The following is a 27,801-nucleotide window of genomic DNA, read 5'->3' on the forward strand; positions in this document are numbered from 1 at the left end:
CTCTTAAAAAAAGACAGGATCTTGCTATGCAGTTCAGGCCAGGCTTGAGCTTATTTTGTAGCCCAGGCTAGTCTCAAACTCACAGCAATCCTCCTGCCTCAGCCTCCCAAGTGCTGGGATTACAGGCTTGTACCACCATACTTGACTATTTCTTACTAGCCTGAAACCTCCTTTTATAACAAGATACAATGATAATTTCATATCTGCTTAATTTCAAACAATTTTAATTAGAATATTATTCCATATAATATTTATTGTTTAAATTATTTCAAATTATTTTTGATCCCTGTTGCATATGTATTTCCACAAACAGTACATATTCATAACATCTACACAGACCTTAAGATTCTGTACGTTACAGCACAATGACCTATAGATATGTTCATGCAGTCATTCTGGGTATAAGTAAAGGCAACTGCAACCGTACGTACATATTACAAAATATCTCCATATACGTGCAATTCGGCTTAGCTCTATGTAGACCACAAACTGTCTGCATGAGGAGAAGCTAGAGAAGAATAAAACGTACCTCTTAAATATTCACAGCTAATATATAGTATTTTACTCCTGTTTCAAAAAGACTTGAGTGTTATAACAAATTTCCAAGGCTTCAAATTTAAACATTATTAGGTCCTGGTAAAACTTTTTCTGCAATGTAGAAATAATCAGGAGTGTGTTTTAGATCTAAGGTTGTTTACTGTGCTACCACTATGGGGTGCTGAAAAATGTATTTTTTGCTATTTCCTGAGTCGCATCTTTCTTTATTAGGAATTGGCAATCTGCAACCCACTGTACAAACTTAATTCTTTATCATTTCTTTAAAAGTGTGAGCTAAAAATGGTTTTTTAGATGTTATATAATTAAAAACACAAAAGAATATTTCGTAATTTGCAAAAATTGTAGGAATCTCAAAATTTAGCACTATAAATAATTATTTATCCATGTGTAACTATTCACCTGTTCACCTATTTACGAATGATTACTTTCATGCTAATATTGCAGGATTGAGTTGTCATAATTGGCAGTATAGAATGAAAATACTAATAATTTACAGTACTAAAATACTAATATATTTACAATCTGACCATATTGTAGAAAAAGTTACTAAGTTCCTAACTATATAATAAGTCTCAATGACAAGAACCATGCCACTATGTTTCACACTACATTCTGTAGAACATAGTACATTATGTGTTATAGTATGCATTTAATAAACATTGGCTTAACAAATGAGTGTATAATAAGGAGATTAACAGTGGAATATCGCCAGAGCTGTGTTGTCCAGTGGGCAAAATAAAGCCAAATCAAATGAAAAAAATTAGGGAACCTGTAAGTCTATGAAAGATGTAAGTGAGAGAATAACAGCGCTTTATCCCCAGACCAGTGAAAAAATTCTTGGGTCTTGGGATATGAAGGGGTTTGTGAAGCAGCAAGAATGATAAGTTCAGGCCTTGTGGGAGAAGGGAAAAATGTATCAGAATAAAGATCAAGAAACACAAAGTAAACATCTGAAAACTCAAAAAAATGATAGAGAGTTTTAATGCATAATTGAAATAATTGCCAAACCAAAACCTATAGACTCAGTTCGCCTTACTGGAAAATTCTAAAAAATTCTTTAAAAAGACAACACAATACACACAATACATTTAGCTTCTAGATTTTAGCTGATATCTCAGTCTAAGAAAGAAGTTATGTATTTATCCATGAATATGAATTAGTAAATTCTTGTTCAATAAATCAAATAATTGCAATTATGCAATATATTTCATATTTACTATAGGTACATGTTTTGTGTATGAGTGCCCATGCTAGCCCACTGGCTTCTTTGTTTTTTTCACGTGTCCACATCCTTAATGACCGCTTCCAGGTACTTTGCACTGAGATATCCTAAATACCCTCATTGCTTTCTGTTTCAGCTCTAGAATCAGGAATTTTTCAAGGTGTTATTATTTTTGTTGAGATTTTTTTAAGCAACAAGATCTGAGACTAGGAGTGCTCAGTGTTAAACGAGTCACTGCTCCCTGGCCAGCTCTCTGTAGACAGTGCTAAGAAATGTTTATTTGCCACAGACACGTACATAGACTCAGATTTCGACTTAAATTTATTCTGCTTTCTATTCCTATGAATTACAGAAGCCGTAAGCTCCTGCTAGTACTTTCAGTTCAACATAATTGGTAAAGAAGTGCTTGAAAATTCGAGCTTTATCCTTTCAAATAATGCCCCCCTTCTCCATGATTCAGAAACATCACTGTGCTTATCTTCAGTGTATTTATTTACTAACTCAATCCCCAACGCATGGCCATGGCCAATCTTGGGGACCTTAAGAACGCTGAACCTCTGCGATGCTTTAGTCCTTGCTGGGCTTTGGTCCTCTTCCAGGCTCTATGTCCTGCTAGACTTTCTTCTCAAGCTCCACTGATACTGTATTTATTGCACTGCCCGATGCCGCTGGCTCGCCTTTCTCCCTCCACACACGGGTTCCAGCTTCCTCTGGCCTCTCTTTGACCTTGATTGCTTTCATTACAGAAAGAAGGAAGATAGAAAAAGAAAGGAGGACTAAAGAAGCAAGGAAGAGGAGGAAGAAATACCCATCCTCAAGCTTCTTTGATGCTCAATAATTGACCTTTAACTTGCACATGAAGATGTAAATACTGTACTCAAGGCTGGCTTTCCTCTTTTCCAATGCTACATATTTATTTAGCTTTGGGTTTTTATTATTGATTTTTGCCTCCATTCAGTACTCATCCCTTGTCTTAAAATCTCCAAATTCACTTCCTTCATTTATCTCCAGACTTCTGTGATTTTTCTGATAATCCAAGCAAACTTTCTCCATGAAGTTTGATTTTTTTTCTTCCACCAACCTGGATATTCTGAGTTGCCTATAAGTACAATTTTCAAGTGTCATTTTTATTGTCCAAGACTAACTTCTTGATTTGAAGTTCTCCGAGTTTCAAGGTATAGAAATTGAGTTAGCTGACTAATCTAACTGTAATGTTTATGTTGATAATAAGAAAAAAGTCACACTAAAGGTTTAATAGTCTCAATCTAGGAAAGGAGGTGGCAATTTGGTGAAGATGAAAATAGGAACTGAAAACACAGCCCTGATTTCTTGAATGGTATGGTAGCCAATGTGACTGTTAAATTTATTGTGAACTTGCCTGATCTAGAGTGTCCTGGAGAGGTGATTGGATCTTGGGTTTGGCGGCCTTTATTCATCTGTGGAATAAACTACTTATGTTCATAGCTGAATTTGCTTTTAGGAGGTGGGGTCCAGTTTGGAGGACCTGGGTCACTAGGCATGTGCCTAGCGAGGGTGTTGTTCAGTGTGCTCTTCAGTCCACTTCACTTTTGGATCACAGTGAAAAGTTAGCAGATTTCCTTCCCCGGGCCCTTCCACCAGGATGTTTCTGCTTGGAGTCAGCAAGCCAAGGACAGAGACATCTGAGGGTGTGAACCTAAACAAATGTGTCCTTCTTTAATTTGTGGGAGGCAAGCAACATAAAGGCTGAGCAATACACAGCATCTTTCTAAGAACAGGTGTATCAGAATCAAATAGTTAGAAGTCTTCTGCTGAAGGGCTGAGAGATAGTTGTGGACTGAAGAAGACTACTAATGTGTCATTTTAAAGGCTGGTATTCTGTAATGAATGATCCATTAAAACACTTTGTTTTCTTTTCTTTGCAGTTTCAAATTAGGATTTCAATGTTATTCAATCAGCTTTTGTGTCAGAAATACTTTATTCTCATGTAGCTCACTCTTTGTGTATGACTAGAAAGTTCCGTTAGAATTTTTAACAAAGAATAAGCTAGAATTTGGATGTTTGTGTTATCCTTACAGCACATAACTAAACTTCTGGCAAAAAAATTATATATGATGGATACTATTTCCAGGTTATTACACTATAATAAGACATTTTCCCCAAATATTCTCTTTTTCCCCATTCTTATCACACTGGAATGTATGAGAAGGTGGTGTGATGGCCTCAACCTCATAACAAAGAGCAACCCCATGAGGCTAGAAGGCTGCGGGTCTCTAAGTCCTCACAACTGTGTCCCTCGGCAACTTGCAGTACCTACTCATGTAATGCTACATGAGAAAAAAATACGACTTTATTATTTGAGCTCTTATTTGCAGGATGTAGTTAGCATTATTTACCCATCTCTTCTATCCTGCCCTTTGTATTTCCTCAAAAGGATTACAAATACCTTTAACTCTCTAGTAATACAACTTTACATTTCTAGCACTGAACATGAATTCCTATTTCATGTACTCACTCTTTTCTTTCTTCCTTGATTGACCTGTTTCTTATTTTCCTTCGTAAGTAGTTATTTGATAAATATGAAATAGAACCATAATAATATTTAAAAATTATTGATATATCAGTTGTCAAATGCCAAATTCGTGTGAACATTGGTCACAAGTTATTTTCATATACCCGTTTTCCTCTTTAACAAAATTCCAAATGTAATTGTTCCTATGACACCTATTTATTTATTTATTTATTTATTTATTTATTTTTGCCACCGGGAATTGAACTGACGATTTCATGCTTGCTAGGCAGAAGCTATGCCATATCCTTGGTTCTATAATACCCTTTTAACAGAAGAAAAGGTAGGCCTAGGAATATCAGATAATTTTCACAGTACAGGAGATACAGTAATGACTGACTACTTCAGCCAGAGAAACTCACACGCTGACTCCTCCAAGCCTAAAGATGTTTGGTTACACGGAAGAAGGAACTTTGAAGATATGACTGAAGTTCCCAATCAACTGGCCTTACATTAGGGATTTATTCCTGTATTGTCTAGATATGCAGAAAACAGGGTCTTGCAATTAATCACATGAAGTATTAAGAACAGTTAACATTTTGCAGATGGTGATTCAAATGGAAATAAGAAGATGCAGCCAATGGAGAAATGGAGATTTTTAAAACATGAGAGAAAGTCAAAGAATAGCTCCTGCTGGCGGGGTACTTAGAAAGTATGAGGTGAAGTATGTGCAGTCTGTGGGAGTCAGTACCAGACCGTGGTGGACAAAAACAAGGAAAGTTAAAAAAACCTTCAAGAATTCCTACTACATTACATATTCATTTTTTAAAAGTAGAACATTATATTCTATAAGCAATGTCTTTTTTTTATACATCAATGTGATATAATTACACAATAGCAGGGTTCGTTGCATCCACTGGAGATTTTGTGTATCTATGACCTACAGCTATAAGAGAAACTTTGAACAGCAAATGGAAAATTTTCAAGGTACTGCATAAAGAAGTTATTTTGTAAATGAGCCATCCTCTTTTATGATTTTCCTCACACTTTTCACATATCTACCATAAAATTATATTTTCAAACAGTTTTGCTTTAAAGAAATTAAAATGGGAGACATTTCAATGAAAAATAGAAAAAAATAAGTCATAAAGAAGATTCTTAGTAAGGTGCTCAGAAAAAGCAACTTATTTTGTGACAATTGCATCATTTATTATTCAAGCACTTCATGTCTAGAAATTTGGCAAGCGAAGTGAGAAGCACTAATATTTAGTGTCTCAGAAACTTGTGTTTCTAGTAGGCAGCTAGACAAATGTGTTGAGTGATTATTCAAAGTCTGTGCACTTGAGCTGCTTCACCAGAGAAAAGTAAGTGCTTGCACATCACTGTTCTCAGCACTGGATCCAATTCTATTTCTCCAGGGTGTCCGACAAAAGCAGCCGCATCCTGGGTGTCTTGGCTTTGGACAGCACTGAGCAACAAAGGCACTAATAGAAAAGTTGATTCCAAAGCTGACCTCATCACTTTGTGCTAATTTAAAAGACAAGAACAAGGAGGTAGAAGACCAACTAATAAAAACAAACCAGAAAATATTGATTTTTAACTCGCAAGCATGCTGTTTAAAAGACAGCTCTTCAGAAAATCCTTTCTTCTATTGTCAAACAAACATTGAAACTTGTCTGTCCTTCCAATCATTCAATTAGAAAACAGACAAAGGAGTGGTGCTCTTGGCAATCAAGCAAACAACAGGGTACAGGGTGCATGCAGGGTTGGGTTTCTCTATGCTGTCAGACTTCCTGTTTTAATTGCTACTGTCTGAAAACAAGACACGTCCTTTCTCTTCACGCATTTTGCTATTTTCCCCTTTTTTCTTTCTTAGCATAACCCAGATGTAAGCACAACTAGATATTATTCTACGATGCTAAAATCTTTCACCTTCTAAAGTTGAATGACTTCTAGTTGTACTTCGTTTGATAAGTTAGTATACTTCTCGGAATACAAATGGAAGCGCAGATTACAGTTGATTGATTCTGCCTGAAAGCACTATATTTAAGAGTCTTCTGTGAGTAAAAGTTTGTATCTTTCATTTGTTTACTAAGTCTCAAAAGATAATTGCCCATATTGGGAGCACAAAATGAAAATAAAGTTTTCAAGGGCACATATAGGTGCTAACCTGTAAAATGTCTCAATACTCAGTGATCTATTGAGGGCGCATAGAATAAATACATTCAGATTAATTCAAGCAAATTATTACTGAGTGAGGTAAGTCAAGGAATTAGGAAAAAAGATATACAAATTTTGAGCAGATGGCTGTTCATCTTAGCTGTTGCTGGGCATCCAGGTTGGTCGTGTTTAGGTAAGACTGACATTTTACTTCTAACCACCTTTATCCTTGGGGTATATGAATAGATCAGTTACAGTTTTGCTGCCTTCTAGGCAGGGTAAATGTAAATGAGGTGATTACACTGGCTCTATGTATAATTTCAGTTATAAATGATATTACCTAATGAATAGACACACCTGCAGTCTAAATAAATTCATCTATTGCTTTCACTCTGAGACAAAAGTCCATTTATGCAATGCCTTTGTGTTTATAAATTACAAAGCCAGGAGGGATCTATTTGAATTCCTATGGATATTGCTTAAATAGAGAACTCTCATGCCACAAACTCACAATTCTAGAATAACCCTTATGCAGATCTCTTGTCACATGTAACTTTGAAGTTTTTTACTGTACAGCTACCTAATTTATAAGAAGCACCCTGGAGTCAGAGTCTCTTTGTAGTGTTGTTTGTCAAATGACTCAAGACCAGCTTTAAAGTGTATGTGAGGTGACTAATCAATCTCCACGCCCTCAGCTTACATGCTACGCTGTGCACAATTTTCTCTTCCATGCATGTGAAATTGAAATTACACATGCCTTTGATATCTTTATTTTCATTTACTTAGAAATATTGCAGGCAGAAATAAAGCCACCATATAATTAATATGTAGTAGAGTAGCAAGGTTTTAGATGTCATTTAAGAGTGTAGAAATTTCTGTCTCTGTATGTGAGGGACATGTAGGCTATTCTTTGAGAAACAGAAACCTGATTTGCATAATGGGGGCCATTCTAATCAAACTAATATACTTTCAGTTATCATTTATGTATTAATGACATGGAGTTCTTATATGATCAGGTAAAAGCCAGGGTTGTTTAGACAGGAACTTTCAAAGTCCTTAGTGGTTCTAAATGTCATATTTCACCCAAAAAAATCTACTTGTCTTCTGAAATTATTATCCCCCAAGATGTATTACTGTATTATTATTTAGGATCTTCTAAAATTACATGATAAATATGTTTGTGGTAAAACTGAATAATTATGGTGTCAGAGAAAATGGGAAAATGTGGAATAGACTAAGATGATTATGAAGAAGAAATATATAGATATGTGAATAGATGTGAGTTGGAGAAAAATGAAAAAAAAACAGAGACAGAATGAGATATTGACATGTATTCATAGAGGTGTACTTATGTACGCCAAACTCTACACACACACACGCCTCACTCATACTCAAACTAGAGATGACACAGAGTTGAGAGAGAGAGAGAGAGAGAGAGAGAGAGAGAGAGAGAGAGACAGAGAGATAATAAATTATTGTCCTAAAGCAAAAGGAGAGGGATACTTTTTCAAGAACCGCTGTGTCCTTTCCCTTAGTCCAGTTACGTGCATACTGCAGCCCAGTTATCATGATAAAGAGGAGAATAAGTGAACATCCATCTACCCCAGAGAAAAATTTAAAAAGTTAATTAATGTCATAATTTTGTCATTATGTGAAGACTGCTCTTTACATCAAATCACTATGAGACAAGTGGAAGTAATATAAAAATCATGGGAAGTTAAAATCTCTGAGATCGTTAAAGCTACCAATAACTCTAGTGACTCCCTATGTTTATGAATGCAAGCAAAGTACCTGATAGGAATATTAGAATAAGGATAAAAAGGATTTCAGATAAGTGTGCAATAACCTAAAAATCTATCTCAGAATTCTATCGGTCTCAAGAGTAATAAGCATGGGAACACTAAAGTTCAGAGGTGATTAAATGTTTGAAATCACTCTGCCCATTCTCTCCAAGGCTCTGTCTTCCTTGTGGCTCCCAAGCTGCTCACCAAATCAGCAAATCAAATGTTAGTGCCAAATTTCTAAAGACATGATTCTAGTAAAGACAAACAAACAAACAAAGAAGCCTACAAAATCATTGTTTAATTCATACCTCAGTTGACAGGCATTTGGATTGTTTCCGAGATTTAACTATTACAAATTGTGCTGCTATAAACATGGGTGCACATATATCACTATGGCATCATGTCTTTAGTTCTTCTGGGAAGATACCCAGAAAGGGAAGAGCTGTGTTGAGTGGAAGCTCTAATCCTAGTTTTTAAAAGAATCTCCATTTGATTTTCATCGTAGTTGTACTACTAGACCATAAAGAAGGATAAACTTGAGACTTTTATAGGTATATGAATGCTATTTCAGGCCATACTCATACATGAAATAAATCAGACTCACATATAAAGACCATATTGTCTCGTAAGTGTGAGAAACTGAATGAATAAATAAGATCCAAAATAAATATTGTGAACCAGGGAGAAACTGTTCTAATGAAAAGAGAAACTGATGGGAATAGGAGAAAGGAAGGAAGAGAAAAGAGAAATTGTATACACACACAGGATAGTTAAGATAATTGAATGGCTAGTTTCTCTTAGTTCATTGAAAAGAAAGATCTGTACTACTATTGTCTGGACATTATTTCATGTCTATATGTTGTACTCTGAATAACTACTATAAGAACAACAGTGTAGAGTATATCACTTATTGCTACTCTCCTGTTAGGCTGATTTGAAATCCTCTTCATTTCCATTCTTTTTCTCTTTAAAATAAGAGATAAATAAATAAATAAATGTTTAAATCCATTATAACAGTTGCTGTGGAAAGATGTTATAAAATACCAAAATAACTTTGTACATTAGAAGTAAAGTTATTGTCTTATATTATTTTGAGAGGAATGTAATTTGGAATATTATATTAAAATTAATAAATATAAAATATAATTTATTTGAAAAAAAGACAATTTTTATTCAGAGTGGCCTGAGCTCCATGCCAGTCCAAACACTCATGTAGTTACGTTGGTCCCCCCATCCTCTTTGCTAAGGACTGGAAAGGTTAATTCATGTCATCAGTGTATGTTTCCTATTTTGACCTGCACCAGGAATCCTAAAACTGAAACCAAACCAAATTAGAAAGCAGAATGATGAGACAGACAGGAACTCGCAGGCACTACTCAAAACCACCCAATGGTGCAGACTCTTTTACCTGCAGGACCTCTTACAAGTGAAGACTGTCACTGGGGTGGTGGAGGTGAGAGTTGGAGTAGCATAAGGTGACCTAGGCCAGGGAATGTCCAGTGAACACCTCCAGTCCACAGTCCTCTTAGAATGGCCTGAGAGAAGTAAGAGAAGCCGCGCCCTTCATAATAGCATACAAAAAATGAAATACTTAGGAATCAATCTAATAAAATAAGTAAAAGATCTATTCAAAGAAAATTATAATGCCCTGAAAAGAAATCAAAGAGGACCTCAGAAAATGGAAAGACATCCCTTGTTCATGGATAAGAAGAACAAACATAATGAAAATGGCCATCCTCCCAAAATTGTTACACAGATTCAATGCAATCCCAATCAAAATACCACTAGCATACCTCACAGATCTATAGAAATCACTCCTAAAATTCATCTGGAACCAGAAGAGACCTGGAATAGCAAAGGCAATTCTAAGCAACAAAGGCAAGGCAGGAGGCATCACAATCCCTGACTTGAAGTTATACCACAAAGCTACTGTAATAAAGTCAGCATGGTACTGGAATAAAAACAGACCTGAAGATCAATGGAATAGATTAAAAGATACAGCTACAACCACAAACACACTCAGCCACCTTATCTTTGATAAAGGACCATATGCATTCACTGGAAGAAAGACAGCTTCTTTAATAAGTGGTGCTGGAAAAGCTGGCTCTGCATATGCAGGAAACTAAAACTAAACCCATGTCCATCACCATGTACTAAACTAAAGTCTAAATGGATCAAGGATCTAACTACTAAAACAGAAAGACTAAATCTGTTGGAAGACAAAGTAGGTAAAAAACTTGAAGACACAGGGGTAAGTAGAATATTCATGAACAAGAATCAAAATGCACACTAAACCCTTCACAAAATCAATAATTGGAATCATGTCCTATTAAAGAGTTTTTGCATGTAGACAAAAATTTCCAGCATAGTCAAAAGAAAACCTACAAACTGGGAAAAAATCGTGGTGAACTGTCCCTCAGACAAAGGACTTCTGTCCAGAACATATAAAGAATTAAAAAAAAAATCAGACCCCTGAAATTCAAAGATCCATTCCAAAAATGGGCATCTGAAATGAATATACAGTTCTCAGATGAAGAAACATAAATGACAAATAAATACATGATAAAAAGTTCAGCATTATTGGTCACTAGAGAAATGCAAATTATAACCACACTGAGATTTTATCTCACTCCAGAAAGATGGTCAGGATAAAGAAAACTACCAACAACAAATGCTGGAGAGGCTGCAGGGAAAAAGGAACTCTCCTGCACTGTTGGTGGGAGTGCATACTGGTACAACCACTGTGGAGGTCAGTGTGGATGTTCCTCAAAAAGCTGGGATTGGAAGTCCCATTTAACCCAGCTATTTCACTTCTGGAAATATTCCCAGAACTGAAAACATCATATCACAGTGATATATGTGCACCCATGTTTATAGCAGCACAATTTGTAATAGCCCAATCGTGGAAAAAACATAAATGCCCATCAGTTGAGGAATGGATAAAAAAAAGATGTGATATTTTTATACAGTTTAGTACTACTCAGCTATAAAGAATCATCACATTGAGATATTTATAAATAAATGGATGCAACTCTAGACCATACTCATAAGTGAAATAAATCAAACTCAAATGTGTAAATGCTATATTGTCTCCCTAGTGTAAGAAATGGTAAGAGTACATAAGATACAAAAAAACTCAATAAATACAGTAAAAGGATAAGAATCCGCTTAAAGGGAAAAGAATATCTCATGGAAAATGAAAAAGAAAAAGGAAGGGAAAAGAAAAATATTTAAAATTATATAAGCACACAGGATAGCTAACATTATTGTGCTACAAATTCTATAAGTTATTGGAACAAAAAGTTAACATTCATAGGATTGGAACTATTGTGCACATTATTGTATGATGATCTGAGGAACTCTTGAAGATCATTATGTAAGATAACAAGCCTAGTTATGCTCCTACCACCTTGTTTGGAAGACCTACATCGTCAGCATTTTGGGCTCTTTGCTATTGTTATTTATTTGTCTTTTTTGTTTCATGTTTTCTAGGAATTTGTTTTGTTTGGTTTGGGTTTCCCCTGTAATACAGAAAGGATAGGTACACATGTAGGGATTCACACATGTGTAGAATTTCTCCTAAACAGTTTATGAGGATCGATAATACAATGTACAATGAAATGAACAGCTATTTTGAAGAACAAGAGACACTAAGGTACTCAGTGCTGATTCCATAGCATCGTTCTGTGAAATCCAGCAGTACTATTATTCTTTGTTCAGAGTGATTTTAGTCTGTTTTATATTGTTTAATTTCAACATACATGAAGGTATGGACAGCTATTTTGAAGAGAACGAGAGACATTATTGCAGCCATTGTTGACTCTCCTATGGTTTGGTTTTGAAGACCTGCAATGCCTTCATCATTCTATTCTGATGAGTTTAACACTATTTGGTTGTGTTTGAATTCCTTGTGTGTGAAGATATGGACAACTATTTAGAAGAAAACAAGAGAGTATGATAGCCAAGGAAGATACCCGGTTGTCTTGCTTTGAAACCTGTTACTTACATTTTTTTTTAACGATCTGCTTTTTCTGTTTTGTTATGTTTGGTTTTACTCTCTTTAAAATAAAAAAGAATGTGTCTTCCTTCAAGTCAGTACAATCTAGAAAACTGACATTCATGTTATCTTTATGAGTACAAATAAATGTTTAATTCTCATTATAACAGAATATGTTTAGTGCACTCATGCACACACAGAGATGAATGTTATTTAGGCACTGAGGTTGTCATCCTCATTCCAGTCATTCAGGTGAAGGAATATAAGCATCATAGCTTATTTAAAATATTAGAAGGCCGAGGGAGGACTCAACCTGGACAATGTGAGAGCAGAGTCTATATTCTTTCACTGTTACTCTAACTGCTCTCCTGTGGCCCACCAGTAAAAGCTTGTCCTGAATAAACATGACACATATTCCAAGTGCTGTCTTCCAAATTCAAATTAAGTCAAACACACTGTTTTTCTTTTTTATGTAGAGTCTTTCTGGTATTTAAAAAAATATTACATCAAAATGCTATGTCTCACAATTGTAAATCAAACTACTCATAAGAGATTGTGCTTCAAACTGTCTTCATCAAATTCTGCTCCTCTCCTGGTCCCACTTTTAACACTTTCTTGCTTGCTTGTTTACATACTAGTTCGAATTTAGTGACCCTAGTGTTACAATAATGGCTTGCATCACTTCTCAGTAACATGGGTATCACATTATTATGGTGATTATAAATGTATAGAACAAGAATTTAGTCTACATTTTGAAAATCTTTCCTTTTACCTCTAAGCGTCCTATTCCAATTCATCCCCCCCTCCCCATCCTTTACTTTCAGTAATATCCCGACTTCAATTCGGCCACTTGAAATCATCTTTATCCAGCATCTCCCCTCTGCCCACACCCTCTTTCCCTCCATAATCTGGGAGACACAGCTTTCCTTTCATGTACGTTAATGAGGTTTGTAGTACTAGCATTTTCTTCTCCAAGGTAACTTATGTCTTCTACTCAGAGACTGTCTGAAATTCAAAAGTTGTGATACTGCGATAGTATAGAAGACTCAGTTTTAGGCATGAGAATCCAATGTGTTGTACAGCATCTTATTGGCCGTGACACTGCGGTGTTCCCAGAGCCGCAGGCCGCAGTACCTGTAACCTTCAGCTTTTCCGCCCCGATGGTAATCGCATCTTCATCTGCGGAAAACAGCACTCTGCCGTCTTCACGGGCCCTCACTTCAAACCTTTTACACTGAGCTTCCACAGCGTCTGCTCCTGTGGCAAGAGGAGAAATTGGGATTTAGGAAAACTTGTATATGTAATTAAAAAAATCTGCATTTAGTAGTTCGTTTTTCTTGGTTGAAACTCTGAACACTGGATTAGACATTTGAGATTATTATCATTTTTGAGATGCTTGCTGTCCAATCTGGCTAAGTATTACTGGGATAGATTCATTGGGTGTAAAGTACACGTGAATCGTAAATATTTCCAACTGTCTTAATGCAGTGTCTGGGTTTAGCCAAATGGAAACACTCAACATATCCAAAGGGGAAACTATGTCTGTCTCTTCCTCTTGTATGCTGAAATCTCAGCCATTGTCCCTGCACTGTTATACGCTCAATAAAGATTGTGGGGTAAATCACTCATATCTGCAAGGCAGACAACACTATCCATATTGTGGCACCACTGGGTACTTACAAAGCATTACTCAGTTGTGGTGGGTCTTACGTACTTTACATTTCATAGGTTGTAATGTTGACGTGTGTCTACCCTTTCTGTCACTGAATTTCAGTTCGTTTCACCTTCGGTCTGACAATTGCTTTAATTTCTGAATGTCTTCTGATATTTCTAATAATATTTTTTGATTAATTGAAATACATTAAATACACCTAATTACAAATGGAATCAGAAATCTATTTCCAATTTATTGGCCAATTTTCCTAACTACTACACAGAATAACAACAAATGCAGTTCCTGTGTTTGGAAAACAATTCATTCACAGGCTAGGAGGAATTTAGAGAGAAGCCTTTATTGGGTCTCAGTGATAAATATTAATTGAGAAAGAAGGAATTTGAAACAGTGGACAGGTTTGCGGATTTGATATTTCCATATCAACTATTTCTTTTTCCATATAGATCTGTGTGCTCCTTTACCGCTAAAACTTGGAGCAAGACTTCTCAGGCTAAATCAGAGCCTTGTCAGGCAGATTACCCGCCTCCTAGTCTGAGATGCCAGCATTCCACACTGTGTGCATACTTCGTTCATCTTTAATTATTATCATTACTTGTTAAGTATGATCTCAAGAACTCAAAACAAGATAAGCATTGTATTTACATATAAGTTGAGAATTGAATCTGGTTTTCAGTAGCGTTCTTTTCCATACACTCAAATGCTAACATTAACTGATTAACAAAATGTATCGGTGAGTTTAATGACTATAGAAGTGCTAAGGTCACTGTATGTACGTACATGTGTAAACATAAACATTATATATACACACACACTAGCACGACTTTCTTGACATGATGCTTAATGTCCTTCAATCATACTTTCTAACATAAAAATGATATACTGTGTTACATAAACTATTAGAAATAAATTATCATAAATATAAATACAGTGGTGTCTGATAAAGTGAATTGAAATCTTAATCCATTAAATTTAAATAAGCAAAAGCAAATAAACAAATCAGAAAATATTCATGTACCCAGAATAGATGAGATGCATCTAAGCCAGAAATTAATGTTTGCAGAACCATTGAATTGAAAAATAGATTTAAAAATGAATACAACACATTATTTTATTTAATATATTAGCATAATTATGGAAGGTCAAATTGCAAGCAATTAGCAATGCATTGATAAATAAATGTTATAAATCAGAAAATAATCATATAATACTACATTTGCATATTTTTTTCTTTGCTGCAAGTAGAAAACAGAAAATAATGATTAGAAATAAATTCAATTGTTGGGAATATTTACACTTGAAGTCAATATGTCAACCTTTATAAAGCTGAGTTTATTATACCTTAGCAGGACTGTTGACTGGCTTGGTCAATTCAAGATCCAGTTACTTGGAGGAAGGATAGCACTGGATTCAATTTTGTCTTGGTCATGACGCACAAAGTACAACAGGGAAAGCAAACTGCCTTGAGAATGCTAAGGTGCTGAGATTCCGTTACAAGTAGATCACAGAAGTTGGAATTATTCAGATAATATATTTTTCCAGTAATTTTAAAGATCAACTTTCTAACTAAAGCCTCAAGATTGAAAGTTCTTTTATAACTGTTCAAGGTAGTTGTGTAAATAACTTCAATATCATGCAAAGTAAAGTTAGAAAATTGGTAGGCAAACTAGACAAAGGTATAAGTAAAATAGTGCATTCCTTAAAGGTATTGAAATATTCAATATATACCCAAATACCATCTCTCATTCTTCTAATGTTCTGCAGGTATTCTTTAAAATGAAATCAACACAATGAAGACAACCAAAAAGCTCACTTTTTGTTATTCTCAGAGTTAACTTTTTCCTTTTTGGAATATACCTTAGGTGTGTAACAGAAAATGTACCCTCACCACCCTACCCAGCCAGTATACTTCACTTTCTCAGTTTCCCAGGTATTAGTTCTTGTTCTAGTTCAGGTTGCTTCTGTCTCCCAGAAAGAGCTGATCACTGTGCTACGTAGCTAGTCACTGTGATGCTTAGCTGGTCACTGTGATGTGTAGCTGGTCACTGTGATGAACACTGTATAAGCCATTCTCCAATTGATAAGAAATTCTGCCTCTGTACTTCCTGCTTGCTTATCCCGCATAAACCCTAAGCCACCAGAGATCAGAACCTCATATTCTGGGAATGACATTGATCGGTGCCCGTCAATGGAAATAAATCTACCTCCAAATCCTGGCGTCTTTTACAGTGGTTCTGCTTGCTGCTGCATCTGGTGCATCAGCTGAGAAGACCGACCATGCTGATTTCTTTGGTCATGGGTCATGGTCCTTGAGGATGGAGCAAGGACCCCTCCAGGTGCTGATGGGAAGGTGTGCCCTTGAGATTTCTTGGAGGTCTGGAGGAGGAATTTCTAGTTCCTTGCTTGAGCAACTCACACTGAACCCGAGAGGGAGGAGGATGCAATCTGTCCATCTGTCTGTCTGTCTGTCTGTCTGATTCTGATAAGATCCCTGGTGCCACCCCAGTTAGTCAGTCTGTCAGTCTGGCTCAGTTGGATCAGAAGGAAAGCTTGATGAACTAAGCCACACTCAAGGGAAGATGGGTTGGCATCTTTAATCTCTGAGTGTCCTGGAGGAAGCCAGGAGAAGCCTCATAATGAGGGAGCACCACAACCAACCAGCCTCAGGAGTTCTGCTGCAGAGAAAATCACAGGACAACGTGGAGGTTTTGGCATTTGTGATCTCTTATGATCTCCCGCCACACGCAACACATCCCAGCAATTTTTCTGTTTTGGAATGGAGGATTAAATAAATATTTAAACTCTCAAGGTCAGGAAATATTATCTTCATCCTTTGATCTCCCAAGTTTTGGCTTCCAACCAATCCAGTATCTATACTACAGCCTTGTTTTTACTCAGTAGTTCCTCAATACAATATTAGTTTTAAGCTGATACTAATTTTTTGCTTGAATATTTTTGTCTTACTCTTTATCTCTCCCACAATCCCTATTATCACATTCTGTTTTCCTCCATCTTCCTAAAAAAAAAAAAAAAAAAAAAAAAAAAACTACTACAATCCATACATACAAATAATTTCATTTAACACCCACATAAAGAAATGGCTATGACTACTCATACTGATGATATCCCCAGGATTACCACGTCTTCATCACACGTCCTCCCTTCCTGAGGTAACTGTAGAGGATTCAACAATGTGATGAAATGAGTTTGATCACTCCCCTTCTGTAACTGCATTACATATGTGTGTATTCCTCAAATATTTTCTTATTTGGAATTTATAAGCACATAAGCACACATATTTTTATTTTTTATAGCACTTACACTTTTAGCTTTTTGGTGTTGGGTGTGAAACCCAAGGCTCTACACACTCTAGACAAGTGCTCTACCATATAGCTGTATTCAAGGGTTTTATATTCTTGAGTAACTGGGTTTTCCCACAGAAATTTAGGTTTGTGAGATTTACCTACTTTAATAGATGTAATTTTCATCTATTCCTTTTCAGTGTTATAGTCTATCATCTGGATAGGTTAAGCTTAGTGATCCATTCTGCAGTGATAATAATTTACCTTGTTTGGAATTTTAGAATCTATGATGCCCTAAAGACTTTTGGGCAAGTGTCCCCTCAGGCTGGGGCAGGGATTTTTCCAGTTTATACCTAATTATGGGACTGCTGCAGAGAATGCACCCATACTTCAAGTTCATTAGATAATAACACCTTGCTTTCCAAAGTACTTCCACAGAGGTGCATTCCAAACTAAGACAGTACATGAGTTCCTTGTCATTGCAAATAATGGATTATCAGACAGTAATTTTTACAATATGATGTGCTAAATTATTGTGTTATGGTTGTAATTTGTAAATACCTCCTGGTTGCTTTGGGGCAAATACCATATTTGTACGTACTAGTATTTTTTTCCCTTTAAAATATTGGTTTCTTTCTTTTCTCATTCTATCTTGTTCTGTGTTTGTTGGTAAGTCATTATCTGTAAAAATTATTTGTCAGATTCTTTTTCAGACATATTTGTTAGATAGCATCTCCCTGTTTTTGAGTTCTTTTGTACCATCTTGATTCGCACATTTTAGATGAACAAGTCTTTTTAAATACAATAGCATTCATCTAAGGATTTCATTGTGGACTGTATTTAATATGTTGTGTTTACAATCACCTGATCCATTTAGATATTGCAAAAACATTTCCTATTTTTTTATGGTTTTGACCTTATATTGTTCTTTCCATTAAATGATTTCCATTAAATATTTTCCAAGTTGTCTTAAGTTGTGCATCAATGCAAAAAAAGAGTAAAGAATAACTAGACAGTGTTTTTAAAAATATGAAAATTGTTACGTATTTTTAATTGAAGATACAATGTCATTAGTGATTAAAATATTTCAGATTCTGTTTCTCATTAAGCCATATTTGTTATATAATATCTTTGCAAGGGAATTACTCATTTGAACTCATTTTCAGATTTCTTATTAAATTATCCCTGAAAGATTATATCAAGGAATTTTAAATGCACAGGTTTACATACATTGGTAGGTTTTTTTTTTTGTTTGTCTGTTTGTTTGTTTTGTTTTTGTACCAGGGATCGAACTCATGATTGTGCACTTGGGTGCTTATGAGCTCTGAGCTAAATCCCTGGCCATTGGTAGGTTTTGACAACCAAATATACGTGGTTAATATCTATTAGCTTTCTAGAGTTGCTATAAGTAACATGCACACAGTGAGTGGCCACACTGTCCTCATAGCTAATTCCCAGGAAAAGTGAAGCTGAGTCTTTCCCTGGCAATGGTCCAGTTCTGAAAGGCTTATGATTCTTTCTGACCAAAGCAAGTAATTCAGGGCTGGGGATTTAGCTCAGCGGCATAAGCGCCTGCCTTGCAAGCAGGCAGTCGTGAGTTCGATCCCTGGTACCGATAAAAAGGAAAAAAAAGTAATTCAGGGATACAGTGAAGAATGAAACACCCTCCTGAGTTTTGCTCTGCTTTCCAAAAGAATTGCATAATTCTTATCTGATAGCCACAGAACAGGATGTAAATATGAAACTTCTAAGGCCACCTATACTGCTGTGCAGAAACAGTCTTCCCGAGAATTCAAACAATTCCTAATAGAGAAAGGGGAAGAAAATCAGAACTATAGAAAGACTTGCCTGAGGAAACTGTGTATACCACCACACCTAGCCAAAGGAAAACCAAGACTTAGACAATCCAGTTACAAGAAACAGTAAATTCCCCCTTAGGGTATTGATTAATTTATAAAAACAGAATTGGGTTTTCTTTAGTACTTTAGAAAAACTTTCTCTCCTTCTCCTTCCAGTTTTTATGTACTATTTTTCTCTGTCACTCTCATGCTAAACTTTATTAACGTTCCGGAAACCAGTTCTCAATAATCACTACTTCCCCTTCAGCCCCACAAACAGATTTATCAGTGTTTAGGTAAAAGAGATTTCCTGAAGAGGTCTTCTGAAAACAGTTATTAAAATACATGGAGGCAAGTTCTTTCATAGTTTTAGTATTAGGAAAGATACATTTCCATTTAGACCATTGTAATACTGACCTTCATGACAAACTTATAATACATTTTACACTTGTATACTTGGGTGACTACTAAAACAGAAAACATAAAAACAATAAGAATGATAATATTATTCATGTGGCCAACTAGGGAATCAAAAGAAATCTCAAAACTCAGGTGAAAGATTACCATGGAAAAAGAACCAGGATTTAAATGGATTATTCTATGATCCAATTTACACTTCAATTCATTATTTTTTTTTAAAAAATTATATTCTTATTTATTTTCCTTTACTCAGGATTGGACCCAATGCCTTCTTATTGAGCTACATCCCCAGTGACTTTTTTGATTTTTTATTTTGAGACAGATTGTCACCACATCGCTGAATTGCTCAAGCAGGGCTCCATCTCCTGATCCTTCTCCCTCAATTGCCCAGGTTGCTGAGATTCTATGTGCATGTTATTAGGGCAAGGAAATTTTGAATAATTTACTGAAAACTTCCTAAAATATATTAAAAAATAATAACTTAAAACTCCAAGAAGCTCAGTGAACTCCAAATAAGATTTTAAAAAAGTTCCACACCATCACAGTAAAGATGATTAAAGTCAAAGACAAGGAGAAACTCACAAGTAGCAAGAGAAAAAATGACTCACCAATTACTAGAATAATAGCTGACTTATTCAAAACAAGGGAGGACAGGAAGCAGTGATAGATTATATTAAAGTGTTCAAAGGCAGAAAAAATGTCAACTGTGAATTCTTCAATCACAAGCTATCTTTAAAGATGAAAGCAAAACATAGTCTCAGATAAGTAAAGGTTGAATAAATGCATTGTTCACAGATTCACATTATAAAATATATTCAAAAAGAATTCCTCCGGCTGAAAGGAAGCACTTTCAGGAGTAATTCACTTTCACACAAACAAAATAAAATATCTAACAAAATTACTATGTCATTAGAAAAGAATAAATGAACACTTCCTCTTTCTCAACTGAACATAAAAGAAATCAGACAAAACAATTTCATAGAATTTTGTGATACCATATCATAGCTATGAGACCTATTTGCAGTAAGAGTCCAAAGAAGTCAGAGAAGTAATATTTTCTTTGTTTAGAGATATGACTCCACATAATAACATGAATCCATGGAAATGATGGAAGAGACCCAGAAGCGATCAATAAAATGATTAAAATAAACATACTAAAAATATGGATTTTCCACAGTTTCTTCTGCCCACTCATTTAAAAGATATAATGACTTACAAATAATAAATAGCAATACATTGGGGATTTTAGCATAAATAAATTTTAATGAGTACTATGGTACCAAAAAATGGAGAGACAGTATGTAGAGCTGTTTAGGAATAAATATTTCTATATCTCTGAGGTTAAACTTTTATACATCTGCCAGAGGTTATGACAATTAGAGACATGGATTACAATCAATAAAAACCAATATTCATGAGAAATAACTCTATAATCCTGTGGATAATTTAAAAAAAATTCTATGTTAGGAAATATTCAATGCAAACAGAAAGAATAGATAAGGACTAGAAGGATAAAAAGCATTAGACATACAAAAGGTAAAATGATAAGAGGTAATCAATCATGTTAAAAGCTGTAAACGAAATGAAGAATCCAATGATGGAATATTATAAATATGGATTTAAAAAATCCAACTATTTTCTGCATACAACCAAGATAATCTTGAAACTCAAAATTTCAAATAGGTTAAAAATAAAATAATAGAAAATGTTTTATCTTTCAAACAACAACCAATAAAAAGCTGCATTAGACACCTTCTTCGAAAAAGAAAATCTTTAAAACAAAAAGGATATATCACCAACATAACAGAGAGACTGTTTTTTATGATAAAATGATTAATCCACCAGAAAGATTCACATATAAACCTTCATGCAGCTAACAGCAGAGCCTCGAACCACATGAAGCAAAACTTTGATAAAGGAGAAGCAGACAATCTAAGAAAAGCAAACTGCAATTAATAGGACGGATGTGAAACCTTCATTGTTTTTCCTTTTCTTTCTTTGTCCTATGCAACAACTAGTGTCTTGCCTGGGCAGTAACCATGCAAGGTGTGTATTTTCTCCTGCAAGCTTGAACCCAAACTGGGCCCTAGGACGTTCTGAGGCACCAAAACATTGTCTAGTTATTCCCTGAAACATTGAAAGATCAAAAATGTTGTGTCACAGAAAGTAACCCAAACATAAGTGAGGTCTTCAGACTCTCCTGAGTGCTGCATAAATGACTCCATGTTATGGACATAGCTGAAGAACACATGTCTTTCCCAGTCGTTGTGACAGCTCTTTACATGGGAGTATTTTAGATAAATGTTTTGGGTCAATTCTCTGGACACTGAGTGCTTTTCTATTTGATCCCTGTCAAGAATCTACTCACTCACAGATCCTCCCTGCATCCATCTTTGGAACAATTCCAGCAAAAGAGGTTTGATCGGACAGAAAGCATCACTTTGAAAAATAAACTACTAAACAGAATTTTAACAGTAGCAAAAAGAAAACTTGAACACTGCTACAAATCCAGTCAATCAGACCTAATAGGCATCTCCATCCCCCCCAAAAGCAGAATTCACTGATTTACAACAAAATATTTATAAAATTTCCTCATATTATTAAATATGAGGTATAAATGATTGAGGAATCCCATTAATAGGACTATGTTTAAGAGAAATGAAAACATATGCTTACACAAAAATGTAGACGTGTCTCTGTTATCATCATCAAACTTTGGCCCCTAAAAGTTGAAAATAACTCACCCTTCTCATATGTGGCCTAGAGATACAGGAAACTACTTTGACACAGTATGCTACTTGGCTATAAGAGGAAGGTGCTAACATAGAAGATATATGGGTGAACACTGAGAAAGATAGGCTATGTGAAAAACTCAGTCTCGGACCACAAATTATATGATTATGATTATGCTTGTGTTTAATGTGCAGATTAAGGGATAGATACACTATCCCTTACTATACTATCTAAAATACTAAAGGTAAGGGGATAGATTAGTGGTTGCCTGTAGCTGGGGTTGAGATGGGTTTTTGGGAGCTGAGAACTGAGCACAGGATTTCTACTGGGGATTATGGAAATATTCTAACGTTTATTCTGAGAAAATGGCGCAGCTGCTCATATACTAAAACTCACTGAATTTACACAGATGAATTTTATATTATGTAACTATTTCCTCAATTAAAAAAAAAATATTTACTCAGGAATCTCTCCAAAATGCATCCCAGCAATAAGTCTCAGTGACTGTTCCAAATTACATTTTTCAATTCATCATGACATTTTCAGATCTCTGTGTCTTTTCAGCCCAAATCGCCATCACCTATAGCCTGGACTGCTGAAACTCCACCCTGCCTGGGATGTTCATTTTCAGCCTCCTGCCCTGTGTCCCAATCATATTTTTCATCCAGACACCAGAGATACACTTTTGAAGAAAATCAGACCCAATGATTTTCCTGCCTATATCTTTTCAATCGGTCCCTGAGAGACAGAGAATACACCTTACGTTCTCCACTGGGTCTGTGAGATCCAGTTTGGGTCTTGCTTCTCCTTCAGGACTTATTTCAATTTCTCCTTTAACGCAAAGGGTCCACCTTCAGCTGTGAGCTGTGAGCTCCTCTGCGCTGTGTCCTCCTCCGTGTCCAGCTACAGAAACCCGCAACACTGTGCATTACATGAATTCCCTTGACTCTTCCCTACAACAAATCCATTGTTTCTACTTTATTTTTTCTATTTTTATTTTTATTAGTACCTCTTATTCTTCACACTGAACTACATTCCTTGCTCTGTTATTTATTATTAACATAATAATTTTTAAAATTTTGAGACACCGTTTTGCTAAACTGCTGTGTTGCTTGGGCCGGGCTCAAAGTTCAAACCTTCCTGCCTCAGCTTTCAGAGGGCTGGAATTATAAGTATGTGTCTCCACATCTGGGTAGATTTACTCATTTGTTTTTATTTTATTGTCTTTGCTTTTGCTATACTATCAAAAATAACATCAACAAGATGAATGACAAGAAGATTTTCTTCACCAAATTCTCAGTTTTAGGTTTTAGGTTTAGACCTTTAATTCAGTTCGGTGTTTTCAGATTATTTAAAACAAAGGTCCAGTTTCATTCCTTTCATCTAGATAAAACTTTCAAATTTCATTCATTGAAAAGTTTGCTTTTTCTCCACAGTATCCTTTTGGTTCCTCACTACATAAGGTGTTCTGTTTTCAGAAGGAATTTTCTGATTCTGTTATCTAACAGTATCCACTGCTTCGACATTAAATCTGGTTTTCTTGGTACCGTTAAATGAAAGGTACAATTGTGGTCCTCTTTATGTAACTACTTACAATATCCATGCAGGAATCCATGGTGACAAGACGTGTTTAAGATATTAGTGAATAAACTGTTCATCAAGGGGTCAGTATTGAGAGGAATTTTTTAATGCATTTTTCACTATGTCAAATTTTCTTCTATATATTCAAGTGATACCGAAACCAAAGCAAAAATATAAACAAGTTAAAAGATTACCTTTCATTCATTAAAATTAAAAGAAAATTTAGTAAGTCTTTTTAAAAAATATGTAACTTTGAAATATTTAATATTTAAATTGACTACCTCAGAAATATCCAATTTTCAAGTGGCTGTTATTTCCTTGCACATAAAATGTCTAACTAAAAAGTAAGATTTTCAGAAAAATAAATAATATATTTAAAGTTTTTCTTTATATTCTAATATTCTCTAGATTCCTAACATTTCCTGATGTTTGAATATATTAAAATATTCAGGAATAATTATAATTAGCTACAATCCATTTTCCCAATTACTCTTGTAAATATACTGGTGAGGACCGGATGAAGTGTTTTCTTTAATTAAACATTTGGGGGAAAGTCTCATTTCACTATAGGCTGAGATCAGATCGTGGGAGCAATCATTCGATTTTGTTTACAAAACTTAAATTAACCTATAAGTAGCTTATTTTCTCATTATTTTTGTGTACACTTAGTTTTATTCTCTTTTCAGTTGACATAGCTCTGTTTTAAAATAGGTAAATACTATCTGTTTCAAAGTCACATAAAGCTCCTATATTGCTGTCATCTAAATGAACCTTCAAACTCTGTCCACTAGGTTTTATTTTTCTGTGGCGGGAATGGACCTTATGACCTCACACTTGCCAGGCAGGTGCTGTGCTGCTGAACTAAATCCCCAGCCTTCCCACATTAATATCTTTTTCATTTCCAAAACTATTTTACAATTTAAAAAATTGTAATCAGTTAACCCAGATATCTTGAAAAAGATATTTACCTAAACATACAGCAAAATTTAAACACTGACTTGCCCTCACTGGCGCACCTCCACCTGTCTCTGGCTAAAACCAACTGTTTGGTGCTTAGTGGATGTAAATAGTTTGATAAGATTAAATCAAATGCAATCACATTGACTCTAAGATATTTTTATTATTGCCATTGCAATTATGAGATGAAGATGAATACAGACCAAAGAGATACACTTCTAAATAGTTCATCCTGTTCTTGCATCTCGAAACGCTCCTTGGGCTGTTTCTTTCTCAGCTTTACACTGGAATGTGATCCATCGTGATGATGGAGACATGGGAGGTTTCACAACCAGATCTCTTCCATCTTGTTGCTCTGCTCCCTCTGAGCATGTTTTTATTTTTTTATTTGTTTGTTTGTTACCAGGAATCAAACTCAGGAACGCAGGCTTTCCAGGTGGAGCTCAGCCACTCTCAATTTGCAGTTCCCACGTGGGAGACTGAGATAGGAAACGTGGTTCATACCAGCGAGCTCATTCCAGACAGAAAGCGTTCAGCAGAAGGCAAACAGGGTAGGTTTCTCTTTTTGTCTTTTCATTTTTGTATACTTTTATTTATAATTCATTCCTTCTGTTCTAACTACAATTTTGTACTCTTTGAATAACAGCTTCCATTTTCCTCATTCCCATCCCTCCTGTGGTGACACAACTGCAGTCTCTGTTTCTATGATTTACTCATTGTTTTAGGTTACACATTTAAATGACAATATAGAGATTTGCTTTTTGCTTGCATTAACATAATGATAATTCCACTTAGTATAATGAGTTCCATATTTACTTAAGTTTTCTCAAATGACAAAATTCTCTCTTTTATGGCCGTAGAGTATATGTGAGTGTGTGTGTGTGTGTGTGTGTGTGTGTGTGTGTGTATGCATTCATTCACTGATGGAAATCTGGGTTGATTTTGTAACTTGGCTCCTATGAATACGGCTTCAATGAATATGGGAGGTCAGATATTTATTTCATATACTGATATAAGTATGCATTTACAGATATACATGCACACATGTATATATACATACACACATATTTACACATATATATCTATATGAAAGATGGACCACAGAGTAAATCTACTTTTAGCTTTTTGCTGAATGTCTGTACAGTTTCCTGTACTTAAAGCACTAACTTACATTCTCATCGACATTGTACAGGGGTTCTCTTTTTATGTCATTGTTGTCAACACTTTTTAACTTTCTTCTTTTTATATTAGCCACTTTGAAATGCCATGATTAGTGATATGGAACAAGTTTTTCATGCATCTCTTAGCCATTTGTATGTCTTTTATGAGAAATATCTATTCTGGATTTATAAGGTACCTTTGAAATTATAGGCAACCCTTCAGCCTAGAAGTCAAATACACCAGGCTGAAAGAGAAATAGGTAGTTTTAAGCTGAGTAGTTATATGCCTAGTTAAAATTTAAGATTATATTCTAAAAGGAATATAATGGATAACTGCATTTAATATTTAACATCGTGAAAGTGTTTTTATCTTATGTGTTAATCTTGATCATTTTTTAGATTCACAAAAACTCCAAATTCGAGATCATGTTGATTTTGTTACTGATGATTACGTTCTGCTCAGTGTAGCATTTCACATTCTAAACATAATTCTGCTACTTGAACTAAAGCAAAGGCGGTTCTACTGCCTATAAATGAAGTAGGAAAAAGTAAAAAAAAAAAAAAAGCAGGCAGTTGACTTCTTGGTTACATTTATTGTATACACAGAAAGCTTTTGTTAAAATACAATAGAAAATTCCTATTAACCAGTGATTTTTAATATAAAATTAATTATGTTAGGTTTAACTTGCTGACAGAATGCTGACTGTGAATAAATATTTTTTTCAGACACTTGTAGATGGGTAGGCTGTTCAATAAAAATAAATATTTTTATCATGTTTGCATTTAGCCAGCTACTATGTTCATAGTAAATGTTTGCACTCAAAATAAAGGTAAATGTAAAAAAGGAATAAAATGTTGCTATATTTTTGTTAATAGTGATCTGCTTAAAATTATGAGAAAATATTTTGTCTGATCTGAATTTATTCCATAATGACATGTGATTTTCATGTTGTTAAATACAATTTTTATAAATATCTTCATAATATTTCTTTTTACATTTTTAAAAAAAAATAAATTATTGAGGCCAGGGATACAGCACAGAGGGACAGTACCTGCCTGGCGAATGCAAAGTCCTGAGTTTACTCCCTGGCACAAAATAAGTAAATGAATAAATAAATATGGAAAGCAACCTAAAGTATTTCATAGAACATTAAAATATCAGTGCTATAAGGCCTGAGAATATAGGCTGAGCATAAAATGATATATATGATGCATGTGTATGTATGCATACACGAAAGGAAAGTTATTTTAAAATTGCCACAGTCACAACACTGAGATAGCGGCCATATATTGTGGTTATATTGGTGGAAATAATATTGGTATTATTCAATATTGTCTAGCTTTTGCCTAATTTAACATGTTCAACATACATTTGCATAAAATTATTACAAGAAGCAGTCACTGTTCATAGTTTAATAAGAACATCCTATGCTAAAAACATGTTTAATTAGTCATTTTGATGAATACAATGTTTGACATATTAATTAAGTGTTCAGGTAACAATGAAGCTGGAGAGATAGTCACATACACACAAACAGAATTCTAAAGACTTTTGAGCATGAGTCTATAGTTCCTTTTTAAATAAACATTGAAACAAACAAATTTGTTTCACTTTTATTAAGGAAAATTTTATTAAAACTATACAAAATAGAATGTACAGGAGAAGATTTATCAACTTTCATGGAAAAGTTTACAAGTGGGACAATTTTGTCAGATATTTATGCAGTGTTATTTAAAACTATGTAAAAAGAAATGTGGAAATAACTAGCAAGATATTATCATGATTAATTTTAATTTGATTAAAACTTATTTTTCTGGATTATGATATTGTGGGCATTTTCCATGTTTGCTGATATCAATTAAAGATGTAATTATATCACCTATGTTAATGAAATAAAACTCAGTAATATAATTTTACTGTCAAAATTC

General features: G+C 34.8%; 1 protein-coding gene across 4 annotated transcripts in view; it reads right to left on the reverse strand.

The window, feature by feature from the left end:
* Positions 1 to 27,801, reverse strand: part of Sgcz (sarcoglycan zeta) — a 943,286-nt gene that overhangs the window by 38,667 nt on the left and 876,818 nt on the right. For all 4 annotated transcript variants that reach the window (XM_063234590.1, XM_063234591.1, XM_063234588.1 and 1 more), the window contains one exon: positions 13,344 to 13,466. In XM_063234590.1, the coding sequence (XP_063090660.1) occupies positions 13,344 to 13,466 (123 nt within the window). The remainder of the gene's footprint in view (positions 1 to 13,343; positions 13,467 to 27,801) is intronic.

The sequence above is a fragment of the Cavia porcellus genome, unplaced genomic scaffold (assembly GCF_034190915.1).
Source record: "Cavia porcellus strain 051 isolate PalLab524CR breed Dunkin Hartley unplaced genomic scaffold, mCavPor4.1 scaffold_24, whole genome shotgun sequence".
Lineage (NCBI taxonomy): Eukaryota > Metazoa > Chordata > Mammalia > Rodentia > Caviidae > Cavia > Cavia porcellus.